We start from the raw sequence: 12,847 nt of genomic DNA on the forward strand, positions 1-12,847 counted from the left end.
TCCTTTTCCCCTCCTCCCCCTTCAGCCATCCATTCATCCAACTGCCATCCATTGCTCCTGCCGTCACCTCCCCCCCCCCCCCCCCCCCCAAGTCACCACAAACACACAGTGACACAGTGACAGACACCAAACTTGTCTGTCAGGAGGAGAATATTGGAAGAATGGCTGTTGGTAGGCCTCTATATTTGCATGAGAGAAAGAAATATTGTTGCTGAAGTATTCAAAATGTGCAGCCTTGTAACTTTACCCACAAGCCTCTCAGTGGTATAGTCTTCCAGCATTTTGCTCTGTCAAGGAATAAGTGTCCGAGAAGCTTTCATGTGATGTAACACATTGTGCACTAGCAATTGTAATAGGGACATGAGACTGCCAAGGGCTGAATCTGTGTGCTGGTTTGATGACTGTTGATTTGGTATACATGCCAGCTTGAATGTCTCTTTTGGATGATTCTCCAGAGAAGTTCAGGTGAATCTGGAACTAGATTCTGACCCAGAGCAGGGAAGTACAATCCAAAAATAAACTCAACACTCTGTTCATAAAATGATTTCCAGTAGTTGTAAAGAGAGATAGCAAGTGTCACATTCCTTCTGTTAGTTAACATTGCCCCATGCATCAGATCATGAGAAGCAATAAAGAAAAAAGCTTTATTATGTTAGATAATTAAGTATTTTATTGATACAAGCATTTTAAATCTATAATGAATATCCTACTAGAGAATTCATTGCTAAAAGACACAGTTAGGGGAACTATGGCTAATATCACACCATTTTTTTTGGGTGTAATTTTGTTGTTATTACTTTTATTGAGTTGCTTTGTTAATTTTTTAGCAACATGATTATTGCTGTCCCTTATCTGAAATAATTAAGTGAATATCTCATCTAATAAATAATTCAAAAATAAAAAACCACACCAAATACATATAGGAGTTTGGAAAAAGGTATTCCCAATATAGCACCAGGCGTCTTCCTAACACTGCCCCATGCAATATTAGAGTTACTAGCTCTAACAATTTTAAAATAGAATTAAGGAATGAAAATAAATTAACTGAACATTTTAGAATATTATTATATTTAATTACATGTGCAGATACAGTTCTGTCACACAATTTCACATAGAAAAATGTCATACACTACATACATTATACAAAGCTGGAATTTATGCTTTCAAACGGAGATCACAAATAAAGGTTTTATAGCCAGTACACTGTTCATGACACCGCATGTCAGTCATATAAAGCTGGTTACAGAAAGGACACTCACAATCATTTTCACTGTCTTTGTCATCTGTGGGCACTGTAAATCGTTTATCAGGATCTACATCTGATTCTGAGGATATCTCCAATAATGGCTTATGTGGGACATTCCTTTTCTTGATTACAATAGTTTTCTTCCTATGCATGATTTTTCCTTTTTATGTTATATAGTGAGTTGATTTTTTTTATCTATCAGCAAAAACAGTTTTTGCAACATTTTTATTTGATTTTTTTCAAAATCTCTTCACTGAGTTTCATTTTATTTGGTGTACTTGCCAAAGCAGTTGCTGGGCAGCTTGGTTATCCTCTTCTCTTCAAATGAACTGTTTGGTCTTTCAGTTCTGTTGGAAAAATGCTGTGGTCATTTGCAGATAGGGAGGAAGTTTCAGACCTGGCTTGTCCTTGAACAATAAGTATACCAATCTTGTTTACAGGTGGTTGGGAGCCACTAGGTCCAGGCTGGGGCTCAAGTAGTTCCTGTCTGATGTGATTCGTTTCAGCTGAATACCTGTCATTTCCTGCTGAATGATGGACAGAGTCTTGTGGGTTGTCTTACTGAGCAGTGGACATGGTAGAGTCAGCCACTGAAAATTCATGGTATTGGAAAATGATTCAGTGCAGTGGATACAGCCCAGTTATTCTAAAACCATGTTCTGCTGTAGCTACTGTGGCTGACTTTCTGTGGGCTTAACCAAACAGCTCTGCAATCTGGAAATGACTCACCACTCTACCTGTATGATTTTTCAACCTGCTTTCTATTTCCTGTGCATAGTAAGTTTTTGGGGGAAATATGAATACTCTGTGAAGAGCTTGCATCTCATGAGAACAGTAAGCTGATAAGCTCACTATGTGTACACCACTCTCCCTAGCTGACCTGAGTAAAGGTAAGTTTCTTGTGTGTGAATGGTGGCCATCTGAGACCAGCATCATGGGGTCTTCCTTGGTTGGTTTCACACTTTCTGAAAACTGGTCTTCAAATCATTTAAGGAAAATTTCAGATTCTATCCATGCTGATTTGTGTTAGACAGCCATGCTTGCATTTGGTGCCCCATCTAATAGTTCTGGATTTTGATTTATTCGTGAAAATATAGATAAAGGAGGTATAAAGTGACTTGTCGCACTCATGAAAGTAACAGCCATTACTAACAATCCTCTCTCTGCTGACGATACAGAGCCAATTTGGCTTTTAGCTTTCAGTGTAAAACTTCCACTGTCTTATGCTATAGAACTGTCTCACCACAACTGTAAAGTCTCTTAGGGTCAAAGTTTATCTTTTGTAGAAGAGGTTTGCAAATGTCAAAAAATTGCTGAGCATTTTCCCTGCTAAATCCTCTAATACGTTTCACTGATATTTGTTGAGGTTTTCTTAAACTAAGCTCTTGGTGTCTCCGCATAAGTGAGTGGAGCCACTTCCAGCCAGCAATAGTTGTCTCTTTATTAGAAGGAATTCATAAAGATTTTTTTTCTGCCGAATCAAAAGACATCTTCTTCATATATGTTGCAGTTAAACTGTAAAATCTGGTCTCCATGTCCAAGCAATATTTGTCTAGGGATTGCTCTAGCTCAGTTTTAAGCACAGGTTTTCTCCCAAGTTTAACTGACACTAACTTATTTAAATCCAGAATTAACTTTGTTTTTCAAAGTTGATTTTGGAACGTCAAATTGCTTTGATGGATGTCCCAGGCCCATCTCTGTATTCCTAACAGCAATAATAGCTCTTTTCATACTTCCCTCAGTCCACTGCTTTCTCTTTTTAGGTGGCATCTGTAACAATATGTTATAACTTGTTGCAAGTACAGATAGATCGATGAAATGTCAGAAATGGTATGCATAAAAAAGTGAGCCTATTATCGCACAATGCGACATTAGAATGATCATAGAGCTGCAGTATTAGGTGCAAACCAACATTCCATTATGGCTGACTCTATTGCCATAACTAACAATACAAACGACAATATGCCGATGTCTTGTCAAGCTACATTATTTGTGGTTCTGTTTTATGCTGCACATTTTAAAAAATAGCTTGTGTCTTAAAAGATTAATTACTGTGCTTTTGGAATTTCAAAAACTTTTGCTGTGCACAAAACTTTTGAAACATTACACAAACTGAATGCTGCAGTACATCCAACTAAAGATGACACAGTACTGAACAGTTGATGTTACATACCTGATGAACCTAATCCTGCGAGGTGGCAGAACCTACTTTGTGTTATTTAGAAGGTTACAACATTAGGCTGAGGTGCAATAATAGGCAGAGTTCCCCTAATGAGGTACAATTCCTTAAGTTTTGGCTGTGTAATGAGTATTCTGTGAGGTTTCGGTATTGCAGCCACAGGACATTGACATCTTGCCATATTTGGCTGGCAACTATTCAGCCATCTTCGGGTAAAGATGGCTGAATGATTCTCGTACAAAATTTCGTGGCAAGATGCCAATATCATCCAGGTGTAGCCCCAATATCACATGAAATTAATGTACTTTTCAGTTGATTTCAGTGAACTGGTGTTCATTATAAAACAAAGTACAAAATTATTTATGTTGAAGCAAAAATGCGAAGAATGAAACTGAGACTTAACAATGTTATTACAAAAATTTACCTTTCTACTACACTATTGAATGTCTCATCTATTTCAAGCTCTTCACATCCACTGGGGCATTGACAATAGATAGCATTTGTATCATTGCTGGATTTTGGCTTCAGCCTATATAACTTTTCTGTCATGTGGTGACATAGCAATCCCTCTATGTCACAGACATCCTTCTCCTCTGAAATGAAACAAAAATATATCATCTAATTGTGTTGTGTTTCATACTTACTGACAAAGTAAGTGATCACAGACCTTGTTCATAATTGTGAAGATGTATGGGATGATGTCACAGAGAGCATTGCCTTTTAAAGTGTAAGAGCTATTAATATTGTAATTATTTTGATGTTTTTTTGTTGTTGTTACTATCTTGTCTAATGCTGTCATTATTATTACTCCATTTGTAAATTAGACAACAGTGTGTTTGTTCATGAAATGTTTTAAAAAATTAAATGAATCACAAGTATACAAGTAGTGTCCACATCTTCTGGACTAATACAGGGCTATTACAAATGATTGAAGCGATTTTATAAATTCACTGTAGCTCCATTCATTGACATATGGTCACGACACACTACAGATACATAGAAAAACTCATAAAGTTTTGTTCGGCTGAAGCCGCACTTCAGGTTTCTGCCACCAAAGCGCTCGAGAGCGCAGTGAGACAAAATGGCGACAGGAGCCGAGAAAGCGTATGTCGTGCTTGAAATGCACTCACATCAGTCAGCCACAACAGTGCAACGACACTTCAGGACGAAGTTCAATAAAGATCCACCAACTGCTAACGCCATTCAGCGATGGTATGCGCAGTTTAAAGCTTCTGGATGCCTCTGTAAGGGGAAATCAACAGGTCGGCCTGCAGTGAGCGAAGAAACGGTTGAACGCGTGCGGGCAAGTTTCACGCGTAGCCCGCGGAAAATTGGCTCATGCCACAACTGGAGACCGACAGCGCTGACTTCATCTTTCAACAGGATGGTGCTCCACCGCACTTCCATCATGATGTTCGGCATTTCTTAAACAGGAGATTGGAAAACCGATGGATCGGTCGTGGTGGAGATCATGATCAGCAATTCATGTCATGGCCTCCACACTCTCCTGACTTAACCCCATGTGATTTCTTTCTGTGGGGTTATGTGAAAGATTCAGTGTTTAAACCTCCTCTACCAAGAAATGCCAGAACTGCAAGCTCGCATCAACGATGCTTTCGAACTCATTGATGGGGACATGCTGCGCCGAGTGTGGGAGGAACTTGATTATCGGCTTGATGTCTGCCGAATCACTAAAGGGGCACATATCGAACATTTGTGAATGCCTAAAAAAACTTTTTGAGTTTTTGTATGTGTGTGCAAAGCATTGTGAAAATATCTCAAATATTAAAGTTATTGTAGAGTTGTGAAATCGCTTCAATCATTTGTAATAACCCTGTAGAATGCACCACCTCCATAGTGCACCTCCTGTTCTATCAACTTTATCAAATGACAGCTGGATATCAGACTTCTGTAAAGGCAAACCAATGACAATCCATTGTCATTGTTTTTTCCATCTTCAGCTTACTGCAACTTGAGAGTTTTTTCACCAGATGCATTTTGCTTTTATTTCAAAGCATCTTCAGTGATAACTGACATTTTTTCTCTTGTTTACATGTTCTGAAGTCCACTACTTTTTCTCTCATTGTTGACAGAGTCTGAACTTGAATAAAACTTGGTTGCAGTGTGTTAGCAGTTAACATGTACTATCGGAATATTTTTATTTAAAATGTTTGTGGTTTTTGGACATAAGCATATCTGGTTACAAGATGGTACTGTATAGTAATTCTTCTTTGCAAATGGTTCCTAAATGTCAAGTCCATGGGGACACAACCAGGCTTAACGAATTTTCCCCCATATCAAGAGAATTAATTACTAAATGACAGTGTCTAGTATGTTTGAGTGAAACAATATTTAATTTTATTGGTTCCACCATCTATGACATACAGCGACACATGAATTGTGTAACTAGTACTAAGATAACAGTCATGCAAAGAGAACACTGTTAGAATGTTGTAAGATGACATTTAAAAGTGTGAAAAGCTCACTTGCTCAAATTCTTATGTTATTGGATCTTGGATGGGATTAGATCTTTATCACTAAGCTGTATTACTAAATATGAGTAGTATTTCCACATTTAGACTGAATATCCATTAAGAGCATTAAAATATTTTGTGTCATTAGAAGAAACTCTTTCATTCTGGATAAAAATAAAATATGAATTTCATTTAGTGCAAGTGAGATAACTAAATACAGAAGCTTTTTGTTTGGTTCATAATTATTTTAAAAGCCATTTTGTGTATAATTACTACTCGCATATTACAGCCATTAGAACCTCTAGTCATTTATTTTTCTTGTAGTCCAATAAATTTTTGACTGATATTATTACGAAAGTAAATTTAATTTCTTTTCATAGTCAAGTAAATACCAAACAATAATTTCCAAGCTAAGTGTGCGCGATAGCTATTTCGTAGTCTGATGGAAGGTAATAGTATTATTATCACTCCTGACTACCGTGAAAGTAATTGAGATTAATCCAAATATACAATCTGGCCACAGTTTTCTTATAATCTTATCAACATAGATAGAGTTCAAATAAATAACTTTGCATAACATTTCATACTTCTTGATGGTCATATTCAGAATATAAATTTAATTTGTCATAATTGAAGGTGGTAATGTCATAAGTGCCAGGATGTTTCAGAAACTACAACAGTGACAAAAAAAAAAAAAAAAAAAAAAAAAAAAAAAAAAAAAAAAAAAAAAAAAAAAAAACCAGCTTTTTCCAATTACTAACTGATGAAGAGACAGCAGTTGCAGGGTATAAAACCACTCTACAAAAAAAAAAAAACTAGAAACTTTCAAAATATTCACTTGTTTCCTTCAAATATTTTGAAGAAAGTGGTTTACATAATATAAATGTTTCTTGTGACTGGGACAGAAATATTCAACAACTAGCTGAGTATCTGGCATTGCCCTGGTATGTATTTACTTCAGTTGTATTAATCCATCTCCTCCTTTACCCTTTCTCTGTCCATTTCCTCTGCCCCCCTCTCTGTCCACCTCCTTCTGCCCCTTCTCTCTGTCCACCTCTTCCACACCCACTCCCTGTCCATCTCCTTCTTACCCTCTCTCTACCCTTCGCCCTTCTTCCCCTTTTATGTCCATCTCCTCTTCTCCACTCTGCCTGCCCATATCCTTCTCTCCCCCTTTCTCTGTCCATCTCCTACTCCTCCACCCCTCTTCATGTCCTTTTTCCCTCATACCTCTTGAACTATATGCCGTACAATGATACAATTTTTTAGGTACATTCAGTAGCATATGTGGATATCATCTGCTAAATGTGTTGCAAATAGAGTTAATAACAATGAAGCAATACATATAAAAGTCATGACGTCGTGCGTGATGCGACAGTTCTACTGAATGAACATCAAAAATTTAGTATCCAATAAACTTTTTTCCTTTCATCTTTTTGTAGGGCTTGGTAGCAAGGAAAAGTTTCATTAAGTTTTGAAATTATGTGTAATGTTTGTTGCAAGTCACTAAGTTATCTCATTATCAAATACTGGATACTGTGTATAGTAGCTATACATTATTTAATATGTAGCTACATTATGCAACAAATAGTGCAGAAGTACAGAATAAACACTCAATAGCAGTCCTATTTAGTCTTATTCCACATACAGATGAAATAATAAGCTTCAGGACAATATAATGAAATATTTTTTTAATCAGAATTACAAGACTAAAGGTAAAACATCAAATTCAATAAAACAAAAGAATAATCCAACTCTCAAATACTAAATGAGCTGTAACTTTAGAAGTTCCAAGGAATAAAATGTCAATGTGGACTAAGTGTACCTTACTCACATGATGGCAACTCCTGCAGATACTCCCTGCAGTATTGTTGTACTCTGAGGCTGTATGGTAATTTGTAGGTTATTTGTCAGTCCACGTTAGAATATCTCACTGGAGTCGATGTCTTCTCCCTCTAGCACACCTCGTGTGTTAGAGATGGTGGGCTGCTAGCCTGTGTTGTCACCACTTCTTGTCCAAGTGGCTGAGCGGACACCATCTCTTTATGTTGCTGATGAACTGTGTCATCATCTGGCAACAGCATGTGTGCTGGTTTCACTTTGTCTAGTGAGATGGTTTGCTGTTTTCCATTGATTACTGTCTATATTGTACATTCACCTCTTGTTATTACTGGGTAGCGAGCAGAATATGATAGTTGCAGTGGCAGTCATACTGCATCTGCCCATAATCATACTTGAGAGCAAGAACCTAGATATTTATGTGCAAACATTTAGCATATGATATGCCACTTAACCCTTGTTGGGCGGAGGTTAGACATATGTTTACACACCAACTGCAGGACAGGTGGCATACTGATCATTGTTTCTTCCGGTGGTGCAGCAAAAAACTCCAGTCCAGTACTTCCCAATAAACTAACTCTGCCGTGGAAGCTTATAACTCTGTTTTACAAGCAATCCTGAGGCCCCACAACACCAGCAGCAATGCCATGTTGTTGCACATCAGGAAAGCCTTCAAAGTCCCATGCCGCTACTCAGCCACACAGTTACTTGCTGGGTGGTAGGCAGTTGTGCAGTGATGTCCGAATCCACACAGTTTGGCTAGTTCCAAAAATAATGTCGATTAAAACTGGTGACCTATAGCTACAATGCAAAGGATATTTGAACCGCATGACTCAGGTAGATAATAATGCTTGTACCATTGTTTACACTGATGTATCTGCAACTGGCACTGCTCCTACTCTTCTGAAGGCATCAGTGGCCCACAATGTCCAGATGGACGTGAAAGAATCATTCCGTAGTCTGTGTGAACTCTACTACTGGTTCGTGAATGTGCTGACTGACATTACATCTCTGGCACACCAAGCACGCCTTTGCCTACCTCCCACAATCCCTCTTAATGCTCGGCCACACGTAGCGGTCCATTATAAATTTGATGCTGGCTTTTGCACTTCAATGGGCTACTCCATGAACACTGTCAAAGATAGTCTTCCGTAATTCATCAGAAACGTAAGGTCTAGGCTCAGCTCACAATAAGTCACAACAAAGGCTGACCTATGTCACTGCTGGCCATACTTGCTGAAGCTTCAGTCCGATAGTGTCATCCTACAGGACCTGTTGTAGTTGTTGATCAGTGGCCTGTGTTGCTGCCAATTCTTGATAATCAGTGGTCTGGGACATGTTTCCTACATTGGACCAATAATTGGATGCAAAGTTTCCACCTCCTTTCACACGGCGCAAGTCTGTTGTGAACTGAATAATAAGTTCCAACAGTCAGATTTGTCATGGGGAGTAGCTGTCCTTCAATTTACTGAATGTGAATGTTATCGGTTTGTGGCAGTGGCAAATACAGAAAAACCTCAAGGAGGGGGCAGTAAAGATATCTTCAGCTACCTTTACTTTTACTGTAGTAAAAAGTAACCAGTTGCAAATTTGAGGAGAGTTTTGTTTAAATTGATTATACACACATACAAGACAATGCCATCTTATGATATAAAAATGTTACAGTTGTTGTTCTCTTTCTTAAATGATGAATTCTATGTGCCTATTCTTCCTGTCAAATAGGATAATTACATCATCAATAGGACAATCAACATCAGGGTGAGCTAAGCCATTAAGTAGATCCTCCTTCATTGTGGACCTCAGCTGTGTCTTTGTAAGCTGCATTGTTGAAAAACTTCTTTCTACCCTAGCAATAGATGCAGATAGACAAGTAAATATTTTGTACAGCATGTACAAAGTAGGATAGTCAGATCTGGGACAAACAGACAACACTTGCATAACAGTCACGATCATTAAGGGCGTTTATGATAGTTTGCTTGTACTGAAAATCTTTCCCATTAGTCTCTTCTTAATCACGAAGAGTGATTCTTCTTCAACTAGGACTTTTTACTTATTCATTCTGCAGTCTTAATATTTATGCTCCTGAATGCAAACTAACTTCCTATTTGGCCCTCAACTCTTGTGAGGCCAATTGAGGAGCTACTTGACTGAGAAGCAGTGGCCAGGGGACCGGTGTGCTGCCCACATGCCCCTCCATATCCACATCCAGTGACGCCTGTAGGCTGAGGATGACACGGCGGTCCATCAGTACTGTTAGGGTCTTCAGAGACCTGTTCAGATGGAGATTAGTTAAGTTCTTTATGTATTAGCTATCTATGTGTCAGACAGAAACATATAAACTACGACGACGTGGATGCGCGTGCTACATAGGAAAGTACAGCTACTCGATAACTCAGTTCAATTGAGTTGACTGATGAAAGAAAGGAACAAATAGTGTGCAGGCTGACTGGTGGGGACAGCTTGGGTAGCAATGCGGGTGGCCCGCAAAAGAGGGGTGTGCGCCCCGCACGCAGCCCATATGTATCCATCACTGGTTTGTGGTCGGCATAAATTATGAAAGCCGTGCCCCCTATCTAAGGACAAAAATAATGACAGCTTCATAAATTACCAGGAGCTCTCTATGGTATGTGCTCTGCTTCATATATTCTGCTTCGAGTTTACATAAAACAAACGTTGCCCAACCTCATTCGCATATCACTGAACTACCCTTCTTCAATTTAAATGTTCGATTCCACTTAAATTTCAGCCTGACTAGTTTTTATGCTTCAATTATATATTCCACATCTAAAGACAATTTTCATTTATTTGATCAAGAACACACTATTTTTTTATAATGTAATTTTATTTTTCATATCAATCCATTTAGCAACATACAGCTCGAACCATGAAAATTAGTAATTACAGCTGTTAGCCTTAATGAATCAAAAATCATTTTATAGTAAAACTAAAGTTGTTAAGCTTTAGTTTTCATGTAAACAAAACTTCTGTTTTAATTTTTAATTTTTTAAAATTTGTTATTGCTAATTCACTATTGCTAATATCTGCAATTGTATGAAAACAGGAAGCTGATAGTTTTTATATTGTCGAAACTTGCAACCTGTAATATCACAACCCTTTTGGGATCCTGTATTCTCTCCCAGTCTTATCCCCACTCTCCTAAAGAGGGCATATGTGTAATATCAGTAATTTACTCCAATGTAAATTGCTGATTTGATTTTGTCTTTTCTGGTTATCTGGATTTGTGTACACTGAAGATTTCTTTTGTAGCAGATTATAATTTGCACTAATTTAAGCTACTGTTTTGACATTGTTTACATTGAGCCTCACCAGTATGCACAACAAAGGAAACATGTTGGATTAAAAGTTAATGTACTATAACAAATTTGTACATAATAAAAACTTCAGTCACATGGTAGTAATAATTTTGCTATTGTAATTATGGAGTAATTAACAATTAAAGTTCCAATATTTCTAGTCATCAAGAGACAGCTACTTTTATGTTTTCAAGCTAAAAAGTTGTGTAAATCCCTAATAGAAATATGACATGATGATTTTTCAATCAGAATTAAGCATATTCATATTTTAATTGGTATTAGTTAATGGAACTATAATTACAATTATGTAGGAATATAAAGTTTAACTCTTACAAAATTAAATTAACTGAATCTAGGTCTTTCATTCCATAAAACTAATCACTCTGTTTACCCGTAAATGATATGGTGATCATTCTCTAAGTAAGTAAAATGATGTATACAAATTAATGAAATACATTGTTGCAGTAATAAAAAAATAATTTATAATATTAATAGAAATAGAGTCTTTCCTGACTTTGTATGGAATTATTCACTTTTAATTCATGTAAATTTCTATGCAATTTGTGAAGATGTATCTAAAAATTTTAATTGTATAACTCTAAAAATTTAATATGTAACAATGTCAGAAGTCATATAAATAGAGGTGATTTGCACACCGCCATTAGTCAGTCTGAAGTCAGTCTTATGTCAATCATGAGACAGTGTTAAGTCAGTTTTACACATCTAGTGTGTGAAATGAAAATCTTTGTAGACAAGAAATACTGGAACTTATTTCAACCATTGAATAATTCCTTTATGGCAATGTAGTAACATTAAGATGAACATATGGCAGCATTAAGAAGCAGCACCACAGATTACACGAGATACATATTATTTATTTGGTGGAGGATAGCCATATTATGATGTGACATATTGTTTTTCTTCTGTTAAGCAATGATACACATCCCAAACTTCACCACGCAAAAACATTTTTGCTATATTATATAACAAACAATAATTATTAGGGCAGAAATCCTTGTATAAATAGTTATTTCCAAAAAAACATTATGTAAATTATACCTGAAATTTCAATTAACACAGTCATAATAAAATTTAGTTGTACTACATTCTGTTCTAGAACAATATGGGAGTCATGTAAGCAATACTTATAGAAATTTTAGACACCAAAGTAACTATCAACTTCTATCTTTTATATTAAAATGCTGCACAATGCATTTTCTTAACAAGCGGTGCTGTAGAAACTGTCAAGAATTTATGAATTAATGCTGATGATGTTAAAAAGTAAGAATATTCCAGATGCTTTTACTGAAATACGAAACCTTGAAGTCGCATGGGGTAGCTGTGCAGTCTGACACATCTTGTCATGGTCTGCGCAGCTGCATCCATTGGAGGTTCGAGTCCTCCCTCATGCATGTGTGTGTGTGTGTGTGTGTGTGTGTGTGTGTGTGTTGTCCTCAGCATAAGTTAGTCTAAATTGGATTAAGTAGTGTGTAAGCTTAGGGATCGATGACATCAGCAGTTTGGTCCCATAAGAGCTTACCACAAACTTCCAAAAAAATATACCTTGATCCTATTAATTGGAAGGCATAAACATAACTAACACCCTAGAGAATGAGACAGCCACACCAAGATAAGTAGCATTTATTTGCTAATATAATGTTTCTGCCATTATGAAACTATATAAACATTGACAACACTAGAATAGTTAGTTCAATGTAGGATATTTAATTTGTATGAACATTTTGATAGTAAGGGATATGTAACATGTAAGTGTGATACTAGGCATACTAACAGA

The 12,847-nt window shown here is 36.9% G+C and overlaps 1 protein-coding gene across 1 annotated transcript in view; it reads right to left on the bottom strand.

Annotated features, from left to right (window-relative positions):
- The window catches only part of LOC126095525 (sodium channel protein Nach-like), a 267,631-nt gene that overhangs the window by 43,762 nt on the left and 211,022 nt on the right, over positions 1–12,847 (bottom strand). Inside the window, exon 9 of the mRNA XM_049910308.1 lies at positions 3,850–4,018. Coding sequence (XP_049766265.1) covers positions 3,850–4,018 — 169 coding nt within the window. The remainder of the gene's footprint in view (positions 1–3,849; positions 4,019–12,847) is intronic.

The sequence above is a fragment of the Schistocerca cancellata genome, chromosome 8, assembly GCF_023864275.1.
Source record: "Schistocerca cancellata isolate TAMUIC-IGC-003103 chromosome 8, iqSchCanc2.1, whole genome shotgun sequence".
Classification (NCBI taxonomy): domain Eukaryota; kingdom Metazoa; phylum Arthropoda; class Insecta; order Orthoptera; family Acrididae; genus Schistocerca; species Schistocerca cancellata.